The sequence below is a fragment of the Pristiophorus japonicus genome, chromosome 1, assembly GCF_044704955.1.
Source record: "Pristiophorus japonicus isolate sPriJap1 chromosome 1, sPriJap1.hap1, whole genome shotgun sequence".
Lineage (NCBI taxonomy): Eukaryota > Metazoa > Chordata > Chondrichthyes > Pristiophoridae > Pristiophorus > Pristiophorus japonicus.
In genome coordinates, this window is record NC_091977.1 from 516740482 (window position 1) to 516766095 (window position 25614).

Consider the following 25614-nt stretch of genomic DNA (forward strand, 5'->3'; position numbering starts at 1 on the left):
GTCTTCCACCTTCCCCCTCGACCCATGTTCATAGAATCAGAGAATCAGAGAAAATTACAACACAGAAGGGAGTCATTCAGCCCATGTCTGTGCCGGTCGAAAAAGAGCTACCCAGCCTAATCCCACCTTCCAGCACTAGGTTCGTAGCCCTGCAGGTTATATCTCTTTAAGTGCACATCCAAGTACCTTTTAAATGTGGTGAGGGTTTCTGCCTCTACCACCCTTTCAGGCAGTGAGTTCCAGACCCCCACCATCCTCTGGGTGAAGACATGTTTCCTCATCTCCCCTCTAATCCTTCTACCAACTACTTTAAATCTATGCCCCCTGGTTGTTGCCCCTCTGCTAAGGGAAATTGGTCTTTCCTATCCATTCTATCTAGGCCCCTCATAATTTCATACACCTCAATAAGGTCTCCCCTCAGCCTCGTCTGTTCCAAAGAAAACGATCCCAGCCTATCCAATCTTTCCTCATAGCTAAAGTTTTCCAGTCCTGGCAACATCCTCGTAAATCTCCTCTGTACCCTCTCTAGTGCAATCACATCCTTCCTGTAATGTGGTGACCAGAACTGCACACAGTACTCTAGCTGTAGCCTAACTAGTGCTATATACAGTTCCAACACAACTTCCCTGCTCTTGTATTCTCACAATCCCTTCTGCCCTTCCTCTCCTGATGGAGCTGGCTTCTTGTTGAGGCACAGTTCCAAAGTTCCAAAGGCACCAGCCATCCACAGCACCTCGCCTCCCACCCCCCTCCCGGCCACCGCCAGCCCCCACCCCGCCCCCTCCCCCCTCCAACTCTTCCATTCATTTAAAATGAGCTCGGAAACATTTCCATTCATACTTTGCCACCACTTCAAACAGCTGAACTATCACCAGATCTATTAGACTCTCACTTTCCACTTTGTTCATGAATGAATGCTCACCTCCTGACAATCATCATATTTTTATGGACATAGTGACTGTCATGTATTTAACTATCATTGTAACCCATGTATCAGTTGACCTAAGTTGTACACCTTGAGAACATTGACCACAAGGGGGTGAACTTGTGGGAGACACTCCTAACCTGGACTTTCAGGTATAAAAGGGGAAGCTCCACCCACCTTCATCACTTGAGGTCTTGGTAATAAAGATAACTGGTCACAGAGTGACCTTCTTTCAAGTATGGGCCTCGTGTGCATTTATACTGTATAGTAAGGACATATCAGTGACTGGACACGCTCATTGTATGGTGCTGCACAATATATCTGTTCCAGTGGTTCAGCTTGGAGGAGATTTTCTGGTCTGTGAATACCAGAAAATCATGTGGGCCAGAGCACAACTCCTGTAAAAAGACTCCACCCCCCCCCCACCCCCCATCCACTGCCTCTCCCCCCCCACCACCCTACCCCACCCCACCCCCAACCCCCTCGATTTTCCTTCCACTCATTTAAAATGAACTCTGAAAATTTTCCATTCATAGTTTGCCACCACTTCAATCGGCTGAACTATCACCAGATATAATAGACTCTCACTTTGCACTTTGTTCATGAATGAATGCTCACCTCTTGACTATCATCATATTTTTATGGACATAGTGACTGGACACGTTCATTATATGATTAGAAATACTGCACAATATATCATCCATTATAGGAGCAAGTCACAGGATTGCTCAATGCAACCCTGGCAAATGGAGTTGAAGTCAATTTGGTCATTCCTTTGTTTTGCTGAGCATATTCAACGTTAACATTGCAAGATATTTATGTTTATCACTTTGAACTCACTACAGATGTGTTGTACAAGCCGTATGTAACACAACACAATATATAATCTGCTGTATTCCAATTTTAAAATCATCCAATGTAGTAAATCTCTACATCTAATTATATACATAGCAAGGGAAAGGGAAGCTTAGAAGGAAATAAATGCTTACATTTATATTGTGTCTTATCACACTTCTCGGAAACATCTCAAAGCACTTTACGTACAGTGAATTGTAGCTCAATTTGTTACATTGAACCATTGCCTGCATGACAAAACTTTCATAATCTTGTAGAAAAGAAACAGCATCAAAGTGATATAACCCTACATAGCACAGTATCAGCATTAAAGGATTCAATGTAACTTATAGAATAGAATCTTTGAATAGTACAGCATAGAAAGCCATTCAGCCCATCGAGTCTGCACCGGCTCATTTGAAGAGTGATCCTATTAGTCCTACTCCCCTGCTCTCTCACCATATCCCTGCTATTTTTTTATCCTTCAAGTATTTATCTAATTCCCTTTTGAAGGTTACTATTGAATCTGTTTCAACCACCCTATTAAGCAGTGCATTCCAAATCCTAACCACTCGTTGCGTAAAATATTTTTTCCTCTGGTTCTTTTGTCAATCACCTTAAATCCGCGCCCTCCCATTATCGACCCTTCAGCCGTTGGAGTTTCTCTGTATTCACTCTATCCAAATCCTTCATCCTTTAAACACCCCGATCAAATTTCTTCTTAGTCTTCTCTATTCCAAGAAGAGCAGCCCCAGCTTCTCTAGTCTAGTTAACTGTAATGCCCCAAAGCCTTCAGGTCCTTCCTCATTTTCGAGCTGAGATAAGAATGAATATTTCCCTTGTTTACAGGACCGGACTTGAATCTCACAGTTGTGCGAGGTAGTTGGTAACCAATTCACGAGTTTCAGAAAGCCCTTTCTGAGCTGAACGAGGCACCTACCAAGTAGCCCTCAGCTTCTCCTTCCAGCTCCTCACCGTGTTCATTGAGAATAGCAGGGAGAACCCCAAAGAACGGAAATGTCTGGGGAGGGGAGGGGGAGGGGGGGAAACAAGACAATTTATAGAATCAGTTTGTGAAGGAAAGAAATAACTCCAGCCATGAAAATGAAGATGATGATGCAATTAATTAAAAGTGAAGCTTACAGCAGATCCCGGTTTCAGTGGTGTAGCTGCTGGCAAAGGAGTCATCATTGGGCCACCCTGTATGGACATACAAAACAATAAGGTGCAGATCATTGTTCATGTAGTAATATTCTGATCATCGGACTTTTGTTCAATGCTAAAGCCTAGAATAGAAGTATTCTCAGTTGGTCAACATAATTCATCAGTGCTATCCCGCTTGATCGGCACCCCATCCACCAGCTTAAACAGTCACTCCCTCCACCACCGGTGTACCGTGGCTGCCGTGTGCACCATCTACAGGATGCACTGAAGCAATTCGCCAAGGCTTCTTCGGCAGCACCTCCCAAACCCGTGACCTCTATCACCTAGAAGGACAAGGGCAGCAGACGCATGGGAGCACCATCACCTGCAAGTTGCCCTCCAAGTCACACAGCATCCTGACTTGGAAATATATCGCTGTTCCTTCATCGTCATTGGGTCAAAATCCTGGAACTCCCTCCCTAACGGCACTGTGGGAGTGCCTTCACCTCACAGACTGCAGCGGTTCAAGAAGGTGCTCACCACCACCTTCTCAAGGGATGGGCAATCAATGCTGGCCTTGCCACACCCCATGAACGAATAAAAAAAACTCCCAATCTACCTATGGAACACAAGGGGGGGGGGAATTCGGGTCGTTTGCACGTCCCATTAGTGCCCCTGGGGACTTACTGCCTGGGGGCAGCGCTGCTACCGACTCCCGCGAAATGCCACGGGAGTTTAACAGCGGCGCTCCTACCTCTTCTGTACAAGTCTTATTTTAGAAAGTCTGAATACAAATCAAGTTTTATAATTATGTGAAAGATGAGAAATGCATATTTTCAAAGTTGGAAAATCTTTCGCTTTTCCATACTTTATATTATATATATTATGTATTCCCCCTCCAATTTTCACTCCTGCCAGGCCTGATTCTTTCACTCTCTGGCCTCTCTCTGGTCTCTCACCATTTGATAGTCTAGATAGTGAGTATTGGCGGTATCGCAGCCAAGGCAGGTGCCATCATTACCTGATGTTCATACCCATGCTCACCTTACAGCAGCGGCCATTGGTAGCAAGCCTGGAACTCAGGCATTCTGGGGGATTTCCCATTCCCTATTGCAGGGCTCCAAGGCTAAGGAACCCAAACATACATCAGCAAACTCAGCAGGATTCAAACTTGGGTCTTCCTCGTCTTCTTAGCTCAGTACCACACTAAGGGCCCGGGGCTGCCGCCGAGTTTTTTCAGCGGACTCCCCTCGGTGACAGATTCCTCCGGATCTGCAGCCAGCGGGAGGGGAGTACCGCCGGGAACCGCCCGCTGACGGCCGCTGCCGCCCAGATTGACTATGTAAGCCATTATTTTGCTGCCGGGTGGTACTACCATCTCTTTCAGAGGAATCTTCCTGGCAAAGTACCGCCCGGTCTCTCGGTGGCCATCGGCGGTCCTTTGGACGGCACTTGGGCGGGCCTTGGCTTTGACCAAGTTCGGGCCCCAAGTGTTTTTACCAACTAAGACTTTTCGGAAGGTAATATTCAGACAATGAACTGTATCCAATCTTTCTATTTCTTGTACTGTACTGTGGGATCCTCAAAATGGGCATTATCACCCCTATGGAAAGCTTTAAACATGGGTGATGTCCCAGAAACCTGATGGGATCCATAGTACCCCATTAATTCATAGTCACTGGATGGGAAATCCAGCACGCTAAGTCTCCAAATCTGCAACAGTTTCAAATTATGTGGATGCAATCATGTTAGAACGAAGTATCACTGCCTTGCTTGCATGTCACATCGCTGGGATGACAATGCCGTGCCACTGTCCTGGGGTCTGACCCTCGTAAACAAAGCCCGCGAGGATCCCTCTTTAACAGGAATGTTTACCGTTTCAGTCTGCCAAAAGGTATCCACAATGGGACACTGCCCATTGCCGATGATGTTATAATACCATGTCCAAGCCTCGGGGTTAATGGGCTCTCCAGCACAGCCCAGGATCCTCAAAGACTTGAGATTGAACCTGAAGCGGTCAAAAGGTGAAAAACAACATCTTACAGGGGAAATTAGGATTTTTAAATCATGATAAGTTCCAATATAGCAGACATTTGGATTAAGAAGGCGGGAAGTAAAAAACCCTTTCAGCTGAAATAAAAATGTGAAGACACTGGTCATGTGCAGGAGGTCCATCTGCATCTGAAAGAGAAAAGACAGATTGACCTTTTAGCTGACCATTCATCGGCTACTTGGGCTTTTATATATGCAATAGAGGGGAAAGAAAGCATTGGGCATTAAAAACAGAGAACTGTAGGAACACACAGCTCGCCAGTCAGCCAGCGTTGAAATGGAAAGATAAGATTCACATTTTAGATATGACTTCTCATCAGAACTTTAACAATTATTTTAATGGGACAGAACATTTTTTTTTAAATATTCCTCAACAATAATAAATACCAGCCACTAAATTTAAAGTTTGTAGTGCAGATCTTACTATTATACTAAGTTTCTATGGAATGCCTGAATTTGTTAACAAATGGTAACTATGATAATCAGAATTGCAATATTAGCGTGTGTTACTGGAATGTCTTTATCCTCCCATGTACACAGACGGCACATGTTCTGAACTGTTAGTCTGCAACAGCCTGACAACAAACACTGAGGAAGAATTTCTCATGTGGTGAAATAAGGGTGGCCTCACCTGATCACCATCCGGTGATTGCCACTGGAAAATACATGCATGGACATTTTGGTGAGGTTAGGATTGGGCTCAGCTCACCGTGTTGGCCTCATAATTGAATAACCTGTTGACACTCACTCTCCCAGCTCACTTGCTGAAGAAGATAGGGGGTGGGGAACGGAAATCAAGGGAGGAAGAGTAGAAGATAAGGAGAAAAAGACAACGGCCTAGAAACTCGGTAGCTTCCACCTTTGGGCACCTTACCCGCAGAGCACTAACTGCCCGCACTCAAATGGGGAGGTCCAAGGAGCCCAGGATTTTGGGTCTCAGACCCCATGATCATGTAGATGGCTTAGCAGTAGGAGCACACACAGGTTCGTGTGCCAATTTTCAGTGATTGGGTAAGATCGCGCGGGTCTGGAGGAGGAACGGCTGGGCCTCGGAGTGTGATTGAAGGGCTGTTGAAGAAGAAGGTCATGGCAGTATAGGGCAATGTCCTCTGTAATTTGTTTCAGTCGATTTAAACTACCGTGCGGTTTTTGCATTGAAAAGCCACAAGCCAGCTGCCCGGGATACCTGGAATGGAACATAGGTCTGGAGTGTTGTTGGGGGGTGGTGGGCGGGTTGGGTGTGCTGTTTGGGTGGGTTCAGAGGTCGCGGCCAGGGTCGGGGGGAGATCAGATGTCAGACTCAGGAGTGAGGTCGGAAATCTCGGGACCGGGGGCGACAGTGATTACGGTAAGTACTTACCCTTTTTTAAAATTCTGTGCTGTTTAGCATTGGTTTTATAGGAGGCAATCAGCACTGGCTGCCTCAGCCACAATCCAAAGTTCCAAGAGGATGCAGAAGCAGGTGTTAGGCCCCTTTTTTGCACTTGTTAATGGTACAGTGGGACCTGGGGGCTCCTTGTGCATGAAACACAAAAAGTTAGTATGTAGGTACAGCAAGTAGTCAGGAAGGCAAATAGAACGTTGGCCTTTATTGCAAGCGGGATGGAGTATAAAAGCAGAGAAGTCCTTCTACAACTGTACAGGGAATTGGTGAGGCCACACCTAGAATACTGCGTCCAGTTTTGGTCTCCGTATTTAAGGAAGGATATACTTGCATTGGAGGCTGTTCAGAGAAGGTTTACTAGATTGATTCCGGAGATCAGGGGAATGACTTATGAAGATAGGTTGGGCCTATACACATTGGAATTAAGAAGAATGAGAGGTGATCTTATCGAAACATATAAGATAATGAGGGGGCTCGACAAGGTGGATGCAGAGAGGATATTTCCACTCAAAGGGGAAACTATAACTAGGGGACATAGGGCCCAAATTTCCCCATGAGTTGCACCGTTTCTTTTGGTGTAACTTGATTTTTCTGGTGTTTCTTTGTAGTTGCAAATATGGCCATTTAATGTGCGCCAGTGTAAGTGAGTTAGTTAGGTTTTTTGTTAGGTCAGTTTTTTTTCCAAAAGGGGGCGTTCCCAGCCACTTACGCCAATTTGGCCAGAAAAAAGTTGTACTAAACTAACTTAGGGCAGCGTATGTGTCCACTTTTGTCCGCACAGAAAGACCTTACTTACAGTTAAGGAATCGGCGCAAGTAACTACATTTAAAGCACCACCAAGCACCAAACAAAGCACAAGCAGTAATAAGCAATTAATTAACAAATAAAATAGAAGGAACCCTGCCCCTAAATCACCAAGACCAAAGTAATAGGCAATAAATAAATAATAAATAAAAAAAGAGAAGGAACACTGCCCCTAAAGCACCAAAATCAATCAGTAAATAACAAATAAAAAATAGAAGTCCTACCTTAGGGAACACAGCGGGCTGCCGATGAGGGAGCCCATTCGGCCAGGGCTAGGGGCGGCGTGCTTCGGGCCCCTCCCACACAGCCTGCAGGGTTTGCAGAAACAGCCTGCCAGGAGCTACTGCACATGTGCGCAAACTCTAGCGCGCATGTGCAAAAGTACCCGCACTGTTTTCAGCGGCGGAACCTGGCTCCGCCCCCAATCCATTGGGCCACGCTGCGCCACGACGGAGGAGAGGCTGGGGAGTGGCCAAAATACGGAGGTCTTTTTTCGGCGCGCTTGGAGGTGGGCAAAAGCGGCGCAGCTCGAGTGAGGACGCCAGAAAAAGAGGTTAGGGGGAATTTGGGCCCATAGTCTCAGAATAAGGGGCCGCCCATTTAAAACAGAGATGTGGAGGAATTTCTTCTCTCAGAGGGTTGTAAATCTATGGAATTCTCTGCCCCAGAGAGCTGTGGAGACTGGGTCATTGAATATATTTAAGGCGGAGATAGACAGATTTTTGAGTGATAAGGGAGTAAAGGATTATGGGGAGCAGGCAGGGAAGTGGAGCTGAGCCCATGATCAGATTAGCCATGATCTTATTGAATGGCGGGGCAGGCTCGAGGGGCTAAATAACCTACTCCTGCTCCTATTTCTTATGTTCTTATGTTCCAAAGCCTGCTTCAGGCGCGAGTAAAGGGTGCCTCTTATTTGGCCTTTACCAAGATGGTGTCCGGTGCAGCCTGCACCAGAATTGTGCTTGCACGCCGCGGATGTGGTTTTGGAAACAAATCGGCACCGTAGCGCCAAATGACTGAGAGCTACGTTGTCAAAATTCTAGCCCAAAGACTGGCTAAAAGAGAGGAAGATTGGAAAGAGTAACAACTTTTCATAATTGCAGACAGATAATTGAGAAAGAAATAGAGACAGTCACCATGATAAAGACAGTCAATGGGGCCCACAGGTGCAGGCCTCATTATGCCTCACTACTCCATCTTGTTCTCAGATTGCATCATTGTTTGAACAGCGCTGATGAACCTGTGCAACACCTTCACTGAAACCAAAGCCCGGAAAACAGCATCATCATTCACAGTTTTAAGTACTTAATGGAATAATTATTTAAATAAAACCAAATTTTAAGGTTTTAGAATAGACAAGACTGTTTGAGGGATCCAGTGTACATACTGTGTAGAAATTGTGTAGAAACTACAACATGGAAACAGACTTTTCGGCTCAACTAGTCCGCGTTGGCGTTTGTCCTCCACACGAGCAGCGAAGAGAGAGAAGAAAAGACTTGCATTTGGCTATTGCCTTTCACGACCACCGGACGTCTCATAGCGCTTTACAGCCAATGAAGTACTTTTGGAGTGTCGTCACTGTTGTAATGAGGGAAATGCGGTGGCCAATTTGCACACAGCAAGCTCCCACAAACAGTAATGTGATAATGACCAGATAATCAATTTTTTTGTTATGTTGATTGAGGGGTAAATATTGTCTTTTACGTTCACCTGAGAGAGCAGATGGGGCCTCGGTTTAACGTCTCATCCAAAACTCAGCACCTCCGACAGTGCAGCATTCGCTCACTGGAGGGTCAGCATAGACTTATGTGCTCAAGTTCCTGGAGCGGGGCTTGAACCCACAACCTTCTGACCCAGAGGCAAGTGTGCTGCCCATTGAACCACAAAGAACACAGGAGTCCTTTGCTTTGATTGATCATTGCACAAAGCGCTCCTGAGCACTGTAAAATTGCAGTCGCGAAGGGCATGCTCCGAATGCATTATACATACAAATGGATACTTCAAATCCCATGCTCAACATCCTTACTTTCTCACGGGTTCTTCTCCAAACTTCATCAGCATTCTAATGACGGTGGGCGCCGTGTATAGCTTAGTCACTTTGTACTTTTCAATCATTTCGTACAACCTACCCACATGTGGGTACAGCAGCAGACCTTCAAACTTAAACAAATGGAGAGAAGTTTACTGAAAACGTATTTGTTGAAAAATCATCCAATTCATGGGGCATTTTTTTTTTCTTTCTCAAATCTGCCCTTCAGTTTTGTTGCTAGGCTTCTGGCATTACTGCCCTCCACCCAGTCACTCAGCGGGGAGATGTGGCTCCTGCGATTGCGGGAGTTGAGAGATTCGGTCGGGCCACGGGCGATGAGCTGAGCAGCAACGGTCGGACTACACCCACAGATTGGGAGGGAAAACTGACAGGTCAATCGCCTCCTCCCCTCACCAGCACACGTTCTCATAGAGAAGACCAATTTGTAGAGCGCTGGGAGCAGGTCGTCTGCCTGTCCTCTCTCTCTCAAACAAAGTTAGGCCTGGCATAGGCAGATCCAAGGAAAGCAAATAACATACGACTGTTACTGGCTCTTTTATTTGGCTATGTTTTAAGAAAATAAGAAATCGGAGCAGGAGTAGACCATACGGCCCCTCGAGCCTGCTCCACCATTCAATAAGACCATGGCTTATCTTCTACCTTGGCTCCCTTTACCGCCCGATCTCCATATCACTTGATTCTCCTAGAGTCCAAAAATCTACCTATCTCAGCCGGGAAGATACTCAACGATTCAGCATCCACCAGCTCTTTGAGGTAGAGAATTCCACGGATTCACAACCCTCTGAGTGAAAACATTCCTCCTCATCTCTGCTTTAATGACCTACCCCTTATCCTGAGCCTGTGCCCTCTAGTTCTAGACTCTCCAGTCAGGGGAAACAAGCTCTCAGCATCTATCCTGTCAATCCCCCTCAGAATCTTATATGTCTTAGATGTTCCTCTGTTTCTTTTTGCATGATTTTTTTTTAAGTAGAAATGTGTGAAAAGGAAGTTTACAAAAAGGTGTGAATCTGCTTCCATTACTTAAAATTGCCAGGATATATTTGGAGAACATAGAAGTAAAGTAGAGAAGACAACACTCGTTGTGACTGCTGCACCCAACCTCCCCAACAGTACTTGTGAGTTACGGGCGCCATTTTCAACCGTCATTTCTCATCTGAAATACAGGCGTCCGGCAGGTGAAATCAGCGGGCGCTGGGGGAGGGGGGGGGGGGTGTTGCACCTCAGCTGCCCCCATTGATACCTCAGGCCCAATGGATGCACTTTTCAGGCGGGCCTATAAATAGGCTGCGCACGCTCTGCCCATTTGCACCAGGCATTGCGCGTCTCTTTACGGACAGCTGGAGGGCACTCAGAAAACAGCCAAAGAAATTTTACATTTTTATTTTTGTGGGGTCAGTAGGAGCACAGTGCTACCTCTGGGACAATGAAACTACTCCGGTCCACTGTCGACCCGTGGAATCCCCTTCCCAATCCTTGGATCGCCTTCCTTCTGCTCAGAGAAGGTTCACTCGGTTGATTCGGGAGACAAGTGTGTTGACCTATGAGGATAGGTTGAGTAGTTTGGGCCTATACACATTAGAGTTCAGAAGAATGGGAGGTGATCTTATCGAAACATATAAGATAATGAGAGGGCTCGACAAGGTGGATGCAGAGAGGATATTTCCACTCATAGGGGAAACTCGAACTAGGGGACATTGGGCTCAAAATTGGCCAGGAGTTGCTCTGTTTTTTTTGGAGCAACTTGATTTTTCCAGAGTATCTTAAAAATCCCCAATTTGTACATTCAATTTGTGCCAGTGTAAGTGAGTTAGTTACAATTTTTTTAGTTTAGTTTAGTTTTTCTCAAAAGGGGGCGTTACCAGCCACCTATGCCAGTTTTGGCTATTTAGGCCACTTTGGCCAGCTAATAGTTACTCCAAATCTACTTAGGCCAGCGTATATGGCCACTTCAGAAAACCCCTGTGGAGAGTTAAGAAATCAGCGCAGGTAGGTACATCGGAGGCCAGCAGAACTTAATGACTTGACTAAAGAATGTGAATAGGATCAAACAGCTTTACAAGACATCATATGACAAACTTCGCAAAGTTAATTTACTATACAACAGAAGCATTCATGAAGCTTAAACTACAAAAATAAAAGAAGTAAAAGTAGTTGAATTAAATTGCCCTAATCTCACAACTAATTTAAACAACTATTTGTTTGCAATGATTATACTGGGACAAAATTGAGCCCATATTATCTAAATAAAATCTACTTCAATAAATAAGATATTCTCTCAGTGTTCCTCCGTCACTTATGTTCTTCTTTCACAATAGCACCAGGTGAATAGACTTGACAAATGGTCACCATTATTCACAAGAGACAAAACACATTTACATAATTTTTTCAAAATATCCTAAAGTCCAGAAAAATGACAAGCCATTAAGAAAGTTCAAAAATAGCTACAATGCATAAAATTTCAAACCTGAGGTCGGTCGCACTGGGACACCACTCGACCAGGGCTAGAGGCGGGCATCAGGTCCCACACACACAACGGCTGCAGCACGCACACAGAGAGGCTGGGGGCGAGGAGCTACTACACATGCTTGGACACTCCATTGCGCATGCTCAGACGTCCCGGCACTGTTTTCAGTGCAGGACGCTGGCTCCGCCCTCAACTCGACTGGCCACACTGCGCGAAGACTGAGAAGAGGCTGGACAGCGGCCAAAGTGGGGAGCGATTTATTTTGGCCCACTTATCGACGGAAAAAAGCGGCGCATCTCCAGTAAGTGCGCTGAAAAAAGGGGTGGGCCAAATTTGAACCCTTAGTCTCAGAATAAGGGAAGTGGAGCTGAGTCCATGATCAGGTCAGCCATGATCTTATTAAATGGCAGAGCAGGCTTGAGAGGCCAGGTGGCCTACTCCTGCTCCTATTTGTTATGTTCCTGGCCAGACCTGGCAGTCAGCTCAGCGTGTGAGCCAGCTGAGTTCCCGAGCTGCCGCAATAGGCGAGCTACAGCGGGGCTTGGTGTTGGCGTCTAGGTGCCGCCATTTAAATGAGGCCCAAATCGCAAATGGCCCAAAACCCCCAACGTTGACTTTGGGCGGGCAGCATGGCACAAATGCATCATTCATTTTATCTTTCCCGCTTGTATACGCTAAGTCAAAAAGAGACCTATCAATCTTTTTCATAACATCCTCCATGCTTCCATTTCCGCTGATTCCTAATGTCGGGAGGGATGGCTGATGGCCACAATAGAACGTAGAAGCTTTAATCTCTCCAGATCCACGGAATTATTCCCCAATGATGCTCTTTTCATCTTATAGGAACATAGTTATTCTGTGCACTAGCCAACTGATATTTGAAGATTTCCCACTGTTAATCCTTTGACCCGTTTGTTAACTTTTCTGTTCAGTTCATTTGGGCCAGATCCAATTTTACCTTGTTGAACTTTATCTTTTTTACAATCCAACAACCTTCCTTTTGATTATTCGTTATCCTTTTTCTATTTTATATTGTTGGGGGTCACTATTTCCCAATTGTTCTCCTACTCTCACCAGTGATTTGCACCACTTCATTTCCCCGATCTGAATCAAGCAATGCTTCATTCATTGCTGGACTGATGTAGGAAGCTACCCTATTCTTTCTAAAGCAACAACAACAAAAACATGTATTTATATGGTGCCTTTAATGTAGTGAAATGTCCCAAGGCGCTTCACAGGATTATTATGAGACAAAAACACGTCTCTCACTTTGACCATAAAGATTGCATTTATTCCAGTCTATCTTGGGATAGTTAAAACCATGTAATATTATTGTTTTGTTGTTCTTACATATCTCTCTGAACTCTGCAGGATTCCTCCTCTATCTCATCTCCATGTCAATCATATCGCCACTGTTTGGTGGTCGGTATTGCACATCCACCTTATATATTCCACCCTCTCCCTCTTTACATTTCTCCACATTACTGGGAGTCTAAGCAAGTGATTTAATTCTGGACCTCTGCCTTTGCTGTCCTGTAACTGAATGTGAGAAAGTGTGCTACTGTAACTTGGCTTCACCTCCTCATTTAGCCATTGTGATCAAAGAATGGTTGTATTTCTCCCCATATCGCTTAAATTATTTTTTTAAAACTCATTCGCTTCTGCGTTACTTTCTCATGCTGTAACCTACTAATATCTCCCAGAGCTCTCTAAATGATTCTAAAGTTGTGCTCCTGTATATCGTTATTTAATTCAATATTAACATTATTGTGTCCAATTCTGGGCATCATATTTAGGAAGGATGTGAAGGCCTTAGAGAGGGTGCAGAAAAGGTTTACCAGAATGGTTCCAGGGATCAGTTACATGGATAGACTGGAGAAGTTGGGGTTGTTCTCCTTAGAGCAGAGAAGCTTAAGACGACATTTGATGGAGGTGTTCAAAATCATGAATGGTTTTGATAGAGTAAATAAGGAAGGGTCGAGATCCAGAGGACACAGATTTAAGGTGATTGTCCAAAGAACCAAAGGCGACATAAGGAAAACCATTTTTTACGCAGCTAGTGAGTTATGACCTGGAATGCACTGCCTGAGAGGGGGGTGGAGGCAGATTCAATTGTGACTTTTGAAAGGGAGTTGGATAAGTACCTGAAGGAAAATAATTGCAAGGCTACGGGGGAAAGGTTAGGGGAGTGGGACTGGCTGAGGTGCTCTTGCAGAGAGCTGACATAGGCTCGACGGGCCAAATGGCCTCCTTCTGTGCAGTAACCATTCTTTGATTCCATGAAATTGTTTCCAATGGCAGAAGGGTCGGTAACCAGAGGGCACAGATTTAAGGTGATTGGTAAAAGAGCCGGAGGCAATATGAGGAAACATTTTTTTACGCAGCGAGTTGTGACCTGTAATGCACTGCCTACAAGGGTGGTGGAAGCAGATTCAATAGTAAGTTTTAAAAGCGAATTGGATAAGTACGTGAAGGGAAAAACCTTACAGGGCTATGGGGAAAGAGCAGGGGAGTGGGACTAATTGGATAGCTCAACCCGGCTCGACGGACTGAACAGCCTCCTTTTGTGATGTATCATTCTATGATTCTATGAACTGTGCAATGATCACCAGAGCCCAAGGAGGCGATTTAACCCACTCCGCCCAACAGGCCCACAGTTACAATCGCCTCCAAAAACTTATCACCCCGCTCCATTCCCACCTGCCGCCACTTTAACTGGGCCTTTGTTTAGGCAGCCGAGGGGCCTGCCTGATCATGTAAATCAGGGACTTACAATGTCATTAGGACCCCAAAGGCATATTAATTGATGACTTAAGGGGCTGCCTTTAAACCTTCAAATTGATCTTTATGGTGCCAGGAGCACTCCTCCAAGCCCCACATGGGAAGTCTGGGCCTCTGCTGCCCCAAGCTCTCCCGCTTTTATCTACAACACGCTGCAAACCCCGCCCCCCCCCCCCCCCACTTTACTATCCCACATTATAAATTCTGAATCAGCCAGGCCATGTGATGTGGCACGAGGTGAAGACACCGCCAATGTATTTCGCTCCTGTTAGCCTGTCCCGACCTCCTCTCTTGCACCTTACTGAACAGCTGATAAATACATACTGAAAAGCTTGTGTAAAATCAATTGCACACAGTTGGTGTAAGCTGAAGCCAAAGAGAATTATCCCACAATTCTAGTAAATGGGATGTCAACAGTGCTGTAATGATTCTATAAATTTGCGGGGCTATGAGGAAAGAGCAGGAGAGTGGGACCAATTGTCAGCTCCTTCAGAGTGTCGACACAGGCACAATGGCCCAAATGCCCCCTTCTGTGCTACAGGATTCTATGATTCCATGATTCTAACTCTTCAGTTGTGAACCCTTATATCTTTAGCACTGTTTATGACCCAAAATGAATGAAATAATAATGACACTGACTAGCAGGCTGGGAGTAGATTGTCTCTCAGACAGGGGCAGTGCCATGCAGTGCTAGACCTGCAAAGAGAATGAAAGGACCTCAACAAGGTGGGAACTTTTACCCCAAGCAAGTGCCCTATGCGGAGCTCCTTCACGGCAAACGAGCCAAAGGTGGGCAGAGGAAACAGTACAAGGACACCCTCAAAGCCTCCCTGATAAAGTGCAACATCACCACTGACACCTGGAAGTCCCTGGCCAAAGACTGCCCTAAGTGGAGGAAGTGCATCCGGGAGGGCGCTGAGCACCTCGAGTCTCAACGCCGAGAGCGTGCAGCAATCAAACGCAAAGGGCGTGCGGCAAACCAGTCCCATCCACCCCTTCCCTCAATGACTATCTGTCCCACCTGTGACAGAGTCTGTGGCTCTCGTATTGGACTGTTCAGCCACCAAAGAACTCACTTCAGGAGTGGAAGCAAGTATTCCTCGATTCTGAGGGACTGCCTATGATGATGATTTACCTTCTATACATTAGCCAGACCTATTTAGAATATCTTCCCGATTCCAACACATGCACACAATACTGCCTCTACTCACTAGAACACTTGTTGCCCCGTTTGCCAGCGGCCCATAGGCAACGTATGAATGTCCAGTAATCCATCCAATATCAGCCGTGCACCAGTACACATCATCAGCGTGGTAGTCAAAAACGTATTTAAAACTGATTGCTGTGTAAATGAGGTAGCCCGCAACAGTGTGTAGTACGCCCTAGAATTAAAGCAACAAGGTGATGATCAGTAGAGTCTGCCTTGTGGCAACATGTTGAGTCATGGTGGTGAAACTGACTGCCACCAGCTTGTTGATTACCACTGGCTCCATATGCAGTCAGTCTTCATTCTGGAGACTATCGCTCAACAGCTACAGGAATTGATGCAACCACTGACAAAAGGAGAGGAGGTACACGAGAACAATCCCTACCCCCAACTCCCCCCTCCCCCCCAACCACTCCAACCCCCTCCAACCATCCAATCCCCACATCCCACATGCTCCCACCCCAACACTCCCAACCGCTCCCCCAGCCCATGCCTCCAACCCCCATCTTCCAGCCCACCGACACACACTCCCACCCCAACCTTCCCAACCCCATCCCCCAATCCTCATCCCCTAGCCCTCCCCCTACACACTCCCACAATAACCCTCCCAACACCACTCCCAGCCCACCACCCAAACCTCAAACCCCAGCCCTCCCACACGCTCCCACCCCAACCCTCCCAACCCCTCCCCCAACCCCCGCCTCCAGTCCTCATCTACTAGTCCACCCACTACACATCCCCACCTCAACCCTCTCAACCCCACTTCCCCAGCCCACACCGCACACGCTCCCACTCCCAACCATTCCAACCTGGCCCGAGCCCATTTTCTCCCCCCACCAACCTCCATTCCCCCAGCCCACCCCCCGCATGCTCCCACCCCAACCCTCCCAATCCCCACTCCCAACACTACCCTCCCCCCCACCACCCAACCACTCCAACCATCGAACCCCCACCGCCTTAGCCCACCTCTCACAGGCTCCCGCCCCAACCCTCCCAAACTCGCCCCGAGCCCAGCACCCCAACCTCCATTCCCCCAGCCCACCCCCCAACCACTCCCACCCCAACACTCCCAATCCCCAACCCCTACACCCCCTCCCACCACCCAACCACTCCAACCCCTTCCAACCATCGAACCCCCACAGCCCCAGCCCACCTCCCACAGGCTCCCGCCCCCAACCCTCCCAACCCCCCCCACAACACCATCCCCCCAGCCTAACACTCCCTAACCCATCCCCAGCCCACCCCCCAACTACTCCTCCATCACACACCCCCATCCTCAACCTGCACTCCACCCAGAACTCCATCCTCCTGTGCGTATGTGGTTGGCAACCTCCAGGAGCTTGGGACTGAGAGCGACTCGCTGCACACTGCAATAACTCGGCATCCTTCCGTCGCAAACAGAAACTTGAATGTTAGGTTAATCTAAATAAGGTACTTAATGTCATTGAGGTAATTGAGGCACAGAAAAATAAGGAAATTGCAAATGTATAAATCACTGAGTACATTTATTTATAAAATATATTAAATTGCACTTAAGTGCTTTACTTTTTTTTGCTGACAAACGGAGGTGAAGAATTAAGGAGGGCAGTGCAGGACGCCACCATGGTTAAAAAGAGCAACAGAGAAGGAAAGGTAAAATCAAGAAGTAGTGATAGTATCATAGAATGGTTACAGCACAGAAGGGGGCCATTCGGCCCATCGAGCACATGCCGGCTCATTGCAAGAGCACTTCGGCTAGTCCCACTCCCCCGCCCTTTCCCCATAGTTCTGCAATTTATTTTCCTTCAGGTACTTATCCAATTTCTTTTTAAACGCCACGATTAAATCTGCCTCCTCCACCCTTTCAGGCAGTGCATTCCAGATCCTAATCACTCGCTGTGTAAAAAGGTTTTTCCTCATGTCGCCTTTGGTTCTTCAACCAATCACCTTAAATCTGTGTCCTCTGGTCCTCGGCCCTTTCTGTCAATGGGAACAATTTCTCGCTCTCTACTCTGTCCAGACCCTCATCATTTTGAACACCTCTATCAAATCTTCTCTCAACCTTCTCTACTCGAAGGAGAACAACCGCAGCTTCTCGTCTATCGAATAAACTAAGTCCTTCATTCCCTGGAACCACTCTTGTAAATCTTTTCTGTACCCTTTCTAAGGACTTCACATCCTTCCTAAAGTGTGATGCCCAGAATTAGAAACAATACTCCAGTTGAGGCCGAACCATTGTTTTATAAAGGTTCCTTATAACTTCCTTGATTTTGTACTCTATGCCTCTGTTTATGAAGTCCAGGATCCTGTAATCTTTTTTAACCGCTTTCTCAACCTGCCCTGCCACCTTCAATGATTGGAAGATTATGGCGAGTACCTCTGCAATTTCCATCTTTACTTCACTCAGCATCCTAGGATGCTTCCTATCCGGTCCTGGTGACTTATCTACTTTAAGTACAGCCAGTCTTTCAAGTACCTCCTCCTTATCAATTTTTATCCCATCCAGTATCTCCACTACCTCCTCTTTCACTATAACTTTGGCAGCATCTTCTTCCTTGATAAAGACTGACACAAAGTACTCATTTAGTACCTCAGCCATACCCTCTGCCTCCATGCGTAGGTCTCCATTTTGGTTTCTAATTGGCCCCAGCCCTCCTCTTATCACCCGTTTACTATTTATATACCTATAGAAGACTTTTGGATTCCCTTTTATGTTAGCTGCCAATCTATTCTCATACTCTCTCTTTGCCCCTCTTATTTCCTTTTGCACTTCCCCTCTGAACTTCCTGTATTCAGCCTGGTTCCCACTTGTATTCTCAGCCTGACATCTGTCATACATCCTCTTTTTCTGCTTCATCTTACTCACAATCTCCTTCGTCATCCAGGGAGTTCTGACTCTGGTTGCCCTACCTTTCCCCCTCTTGGTAATGTACGTCGACTGTACCCAAACCATCCCCACTTTAATGGCTGCCTATTGTTCAATTACAGTTGTGCCTGCCAATCTTTGATTCCATTTTACCCGGGCCACATCCATTCTCAACCCAATAAAATTAGCCCTCCTCCAATTAAGTATGTTTACTCTACATTGCTCCCTGTCCTTTTTCACAGCTAATCTAAATTATGTTATTGTGATCACTGTTCCCTAAATCTTCCCCGAATGACACCACCTAACTCATAGAAACATAGAAAATAGGTGCAGGAGTAGGCCATTCAGCCCTTCGAGCCTGCACAACCATTCAATAAGATCATGGCTGATCATTCACCTCAGTACCCCTTTCCTGCTTTCTCTCCATACCCCTTGCTCCCTTTAGCTGTAAGGGCCATATCTAACTCCCTCTTGAACTGGCATCAACAATTCTCTGCGGTAGGGAATTCCACAGGTTAACAACTCTCTGAGTGAAGAGGTTTTTCCTCATCTCAGTCCTAAATGGCTTACCCCTTATCCTTAGACTGTGTCCCCTGGTTCTGGACTTCCCCAACATTGGGAATATTCTTCCTGCATCTAACCTGTCCAGTCACGTCACAATTTTATATGTTTCTATAAGATCCCCTCTCATCCTTCTAAACTCCAATGAATACAGGCCCAGTCGATCAAGTCTCTCCTCATATGTCAGTACTGCCATGCCGGAAATCAGTCTGATGAACCTTCGCTGCATTCCCTCAATAGCAAGAACGTCCTTCCTCAGATTAGGAGACCAAAACTGAACACAATTTTCCAGGTGAGGCCTCACTAAGGCCCTGTACAATTGAAGTAAGACCTCTCTGCTCCTATACTCAAATCCCCTAGCTATGAAGGCCAACATACCATTTGCCTTCTTCACCACCTGCTGTACCTGTATGGCAACTTTCAATGACTGATGTACCATGACACCCAGGTCTCGTTGCACCTCCCCTTTTCCTAATCTGCCACCATTCAGATAATATTCTGACTTCGTGTTTTTTCCAGCAAAGTGGATAATCTCACAGTTATTCACATTATCTGCATTTGCCATGCATTTATCCACACACCTAACCTGTCCAAGTCACCCTGCAGCCTCTTAGCATCCTCCTCACAGCTCACACCGCCACCCAGCTTAGTGTCATCTGCAAACTTGGAGATATTACACTCTATTCCTTCATCTAAATCATTGATGTATATTGTAAATAGCTGGGGTTCCAGCACTGAGTCCTGCAGCGCCCCTCTAGCCACTGCCTGCCATTCTAAAAAGGACCCGTTTATCCTGACTCTCTGCTTCCTTTGTGCCAACCAGTTCTCTATCCACATCAGTACATTACCCCCAATACCATGTGCTTTAATTTTGAGCACCAATCTCTTTTGTGGGACCTTGTCAAAGGCCTTTTGAAAGTCCAAATGCACTACATCCACTGGTTCTCCCTTGTCCACTCTACTAGTTACATCCTCAAAAAATTGTAGAAGATTTGTCAAGCATGATTTCCCTTTCATAAATACATGCTGACTTGGACCAATCCTGTCACTGCTTTTCAAATGCGCTGCTATTTCATCCTTAATAATTGATTCCAACATTTTCCCCACCACTGATGTCAGGCTAACCGGTCTATAATTATCCGTTTTCTCTCTCCCTCCTTTTTGAAAAAGTGGTGTTACATTAGCTACCCTCCAGTCCATAGGAACTGATCCACAGTCGATAGACTGTTGGAAAATGATCACCAATGCATCCACTATTTCTAGGGCCACTTGCTTAAGTTCTCTGGATTGCACACTTTCAGGCCCCAGGGATTTATCAGCCTTCAATCCCATCAATTTCCCGAACACAATTTTCCGCCAAATAAGAATTTCCTTCAGTTCCTCCTTCTCACTAGACCCTCGGTCCCCTAGTATTTCCGGAAGGTTAGTTGTGTCTTCCTTCGTGAAGACAGAACTAAAGTATTTGTTCAACTAGTTTGCCAATTCTTTGTTCCCCATTATAAATTCACCTGAATCTGACTGCAAGGGACCAATGTTTGTCATCACTAATCTTTTTCTCTTCACATATCTATAGAAGCTTTTGCAGTCAGTTTTTATGTTTCCAGCACACTTCCTCTCATACTCTATTTTCCCCCTCCTAATTAAATCCTTTGTCCTTTTCTGCTGAATTCTAAATTTCTCCCAGTCCTCAGGTTTGCTGCTTTTTCTGGCCAACTTATGTGCCTCTTCCTTGGATTTAACACTTTCCTTAATTTCCCTTGTTAGCCATGGTTGAGCCACCTTCCCAGTTTTATTTTTACTCCAGACAGGGATCTACAATTGTTGAAGTTCATCCATGTGATTTTTAAATGTTTGCCATTGCCTATCCACCGTCAACCCTTTAACTATTATTTGCCAGTCTATTCTAGCCAAATCACATCTCATACCATCGAAGTTACTGCTCCTTAAGTTCAGGACCCTAGTCTCTGAATTAACTGTGTCACTCTCCATCTTAATAAAGAATTCTACCATATTATGGTCACTTTTCCCCAAGGGGCCTCGCACAACAAGATTGCTAATTAGTCCTTTCTCATTACACATCAACCAGTCTAGGTTGGCAAGCCCTCTAGTTGGTTCCTTGACATATTGGTCTAGAAAACCATCCCTAATACACTCCAAGAAATCCTCCTCCACCGTATTGCTACCAGTTTGGTTAGCCCAATCTATATGTAGATTAAAGTCGCCCATGATGTATCTTTATTGCACGCATCCCTAATTTTTTGTTTGATGCTGTCCCCAACCTCACTTCTACTGTTTGGTGGTCTGTACACAACTCCCACTAATGTTTTCTGCCCTTTGGTATTCCGTAGCTCCACCCATACAGATTCCACATCATCCAAGCTAATGTCCTTCCTTACTATTGCGTTAATTTCCTCTTTAACCAGCAATGCTACCCCACCTCCTTTTCCTTTCTATCTATCCTTCCTGAATGTTGAATACCCCTGGATGTTGAGTTCCCAGCCTTGGTCACCCTGGAACCATGTCTCCGAGATGCCAATTACATCATATTCGTTAATTGCTGCCTGCGCAGTTAATTCGTCCACCTTATTACGAATACTCCTCTCATTGAGGCACAGAGCCTTCAGGCTTGTCTTTTTAACACACTTTGCCCCTTTAGAATTTTGCTGTAAGTGGCCCTTTTTGATTTTTGCCTTGGGTTTCTCTGCCTTCCACTTTTACTTTTCTTCTTTCTATCTTTTGCATCTGCCCCCATTCTACTTCCGTCTCTCTCCCTGTATAGGTTCCCATCCACCTTCCATATTAATTTAACCCCTCCACAACAGCACTAGCAAACACTCCCCCTAGGACATTGGTTCTGGTCCTGCCCAGGTGTAGACCGTCCGGTTTGTACTGGACCCACCTCCCCCAGAACCGGTTCCAATGTCCCAGGAATTTGAATCCCTACCTTCTGCACCACTCTTCAAGCCACGTATTCATCTTAGCTATCCTGAAATTCCTACTCTGACTAGCATGTGGCACTGGTAGCAATCCTGAGATTACTACCTTTGAGGTTCTACTTTTTAATTTAACTCCTAGCTCCCTAAATTCAGCTTGTAGGACCTCATCCCATTTTTTATCTATATCGTTGGTACCTATATGCACCACGACAACTGGCTGTTCACCCTCCCCCTCCAAAATGTCCTGCAGCCACTCCGAGACATCCTTGACCCTTGCACCAGGGAGGCAACATACCATCCTGGAGTCTCGATTGCAGTTGCAGAAACACCTATCTATTCCCCTTACAAATAGAATCCCCTACTACTATAGCTCTCCCACTCGTTTTCTTGCCCTCCTGTGCAGCAGAGCCACCCTCGGTGCCATGAACTTGGCTGCTGCTGCCCTCCCCTGATGAGTCATCCCCCCCAACAGTACCCAAAACGGTGTATCTGTTTTGGAGGGGGATGATCGCAGGGGACCCCTGCACTACCTTCCTTCCACTGCTCTTCCTGCTGGTCACCCATTCGCGATCTGTCTGTGTAACCTTTACCTGCGGTGTGACCAACTCAGTAAATGTGCTATTCACGACATCCTCAGCATCGCGGATGCTCCAGAGTGAATCCACCCACAGCTCCAGTGCCGCAATGCGGTCCGTCAGGAGCTGCAGCAGGATACACTTCCCGCACATGAAGCGTCCCTGAGTTCCCACATAGCATAGGAGGAGCATGACACGTGTCCGAGCTCTCCTGCCATGACTTAATCTCTAGATTAACTTAATTTGGCAACAATGATAAAGGTTACCTACTGATAAAGGAAAAGAAAAACAAAAACTACTCACCAATCACCAGCCAATCGCTTACCCCCTTGGCTGTGATATCATCCTTCGATTTCTTTCTACATCTTTTTTGCCTTCTCTTCCTGCTACTGCACCAGCTGGCCTCCCGACTCACCGCACTGCCTCCTCATCATCCCGCTGGCTGCTCCCTGCCTGTTGGACCTTTTATAGGCCTCCTGACTCACCACGCCTGCTCCTTGACGTCCCGCTGGCTGCTCCCAGCCTGTTGGACCTTTTATAGGCCTCCCGACTCACCGCGCCTCCTCCTCCACGCCCTGCACCAAGTCGCACCAAGTCCCGCTCACCCATCACCCCTGTGCTCGCTGACCTACATTGGGTTCCAGTTAAGCAACACCTCGATTTTAAAATTCTCCTCCTTATTTTCAAATCCCTCCATGCCTCTCCTCTCCTCTCCCTATCCCTATAATCTCCTCCAGCCCCACCAGATGTCTGCGCTCCTCTAATTCTGCCCTCTTGAGCATTCCTGATTATAATCGCTCAACCATTGGTGGCCGTGCCTTCTGTTGCCTGGGCCCCAAGCTCTGGAACTCCCTGCCTAAACCTCTCCGCCTCTCTACTTCTCTTTCCTCCTTCAAGATGCTTCTTAAAACATACCTCTTTGACCAAGTGCGCTAATTTCTACTTATGTGGCTTGGTGTCAAATTTTTTATCTCATAATACTCCTGTGAAGCGCCTTGGGATGTTTCACTATGTTAAAGGCGCTAGATAAATAAAAGCTGTTTTTGTTGTTGACACTTCCTGTACTTGACCCACCTCATTCCCCAGAACCAGATCCAACAATGACAGAAACGTACTGATCAAAAAAGTGCTCCTGAACATACTTCTCCCTCTCTGCCCTTTACACTATTACTATCCCAGTCTATATTAGGATAGTTGAAGTCTCCCAATGTCACTGCTCTATAGTTCTTGCACCTCTCTGTAACTTCTCTGCAACTTTGCTCCTCTATATCCTTCCCACTAATTGGTGGCCGATAAAATACACCTACTAGTATAATGGCACCTCTTTTGTTTCTCAACTCTAACCAAATAGATTATCTCCTTGATTCCTCCAGGACATCCTTCCTCTCCAGCACGAACATTCTCCTTAATCAATACTGCCACCCACCCCCCTCTTTCTTTCCTTCCCTATCTTTCCTGAACTGCTTATATCCAGGAATATTTAGCACCCAATCCTGCCCTTTTTTGAGCCTGGGCTCCTTTATCGCCACAACATGATATTCCCATGTGTCTATTTGTACCTGCAGCTCACCAGTCTTATTTACCACATTTCGTGCATTTACACACATGCACTGTAAACCTATCGTAAACCTTCTTGTATTCTCGCTAAGTCTGACCCAACCTAATACGGCACTATTTCTTACTCTAGTGATACCTGTCTCTCCCAATCCTTTGTGCCCTTTGTTTCTCCTTATTAATGTTACATCCTGGTGCCCACCCCTGCCAAATTAGTTTAAACCCTCCCCAACAGCACTAGCAAAACCTGCCGTGAGGACATTGGTCCCAGCTCTGTTGAGGTGCAACCCGTCTGGCCCGTACAGGTCCCACCTCCTCCAGAAACAGTCCCAATGCCTCAGGAATCTAAAGCCCTCCCTCCTGCACCATCTCTCCAGCCACGCTTTCATCTGCTCTATCCTCCTATTTCGGTACTCACTAGCGGAGATTACTTTGAGGTCCTGCTTTTTAATCTCTCTCCTAGCTCCCTAATCTCTGCTTGCAGGACCTCATCCCTCTTTCTACCTATGTTGCTGATACCGATATGGACCATGACATCTGGCTGTTCACCCTACCCCCTCAAAATGTTCTGCAGCTGCTCAGTGACATCCTTGACCCTGGCACCAGGGAGGCAACATACCATCCTGGAATCAAGTCTGTGGCCGCAGAAACGTCTGTCTGTTCCCCTAACTATTGAATCTCCTATCACTATTGCTTCCCTGATTGTCCTCCTCCCTCCCTGTACAGCTGAGCCACCCGTGGTGCCATGGATTGGCTCTGGCTATACACCCGAGGAACTATTGCCCTTGACAGAATACTGGTTGGAGAGCGAGATACACTCAGGAGACTCCTGCACTACCTGCTTGGTCCTCTTTGTCTGTCTGTGATAAGGTGAATGAAGGTTGGGTTTTAATAGCTTGTCGAAGGAAGAAAAGACTGAGGGAGGTAAAGAGTTCGACAGTTGCGAGGTTGTGGAAAGCATTGGTTAGAATAGGAGGTGTACAATCTGACTTGATTTCAACACAGTGAAAGTGTAAGAGAGAGGTAGATATTTTTGTACAAGTAGGGTACAATGGTGAAAATCACATGCAGACAGAAGACTTACCTTGGGTTTCCCAGTAGAGCCACTTGTGTAGAGGATGAAGAGTGGATGCTCAGCATCTACCCACTCTGGCTCACACTGCTCAATGGCATCCTTCATTAGTACATCCCAGCGCATGTCAGTCACAGAGTTCCAGAATAACTGTGAGAAAAACACAAAGAATTAGGGCATTAACGTATTTCCGAATGTACCATGTGGCGGCCACATAATAAAGCTCAGAATGAGAAAATGCCACTTGTTCTATCAATATAATAGACTAGATTTTCATGCTTACCCCCTGGGCATTAAGCACAAAAAGGAAATTCTGACAGGGAGGATCGCACGTGCTTTATAGATCCCGCAGGACTTTTCCTTCCATTCATTTCAGTAAAACAGGCCGACAGTGAATTGTTCTTCACTGCAATGGAATGTCATTCAC

General features: G+C 46.2%; 1 protein-coding gene across 3 annotated transcripts in view; it reads right to left on the bottom strand.

The window, feature by feature from the left end:
• acss2l (acyl-CoA synthetase short chain family member 2 like) overlaps positions 1 to 25614 on the bottom strand; it is a 138926-nt gene that overhangs the window by 33472 nt on the left and 79840 nt on the right. For all 3 annotated transcript variants that reach the window (XM_070895999.1, XM_070896017.1, XM_070896007.1), the window contains 6 exons: positions 25200 to 25337; positions 15649 to 15819; positions 9169 to 9302; positions 4778 to 4910; positions 2903 to 2959; positions 2700 to 2780 (listed from right to left, as the gene is read on the bottom strand). In XM_070895999.1, the coding sequence (XP_070752100.1) occupies positions 2700 to 2780; positions 2903 to 2959; positions 4778 to 4910; positions 9169 to 9302; positions 15649 to 15819; positions 25200 to 25337 (714 nt within the window). The remainder of the gene's footprint in view (positions 1 to 2699; positions 2781 to 2902; positions 2960 to 4777; positions 4911 to 9168; positions 9303 to 15648; positions 15820 to 25199; positions 25338 to 25614) is intronic.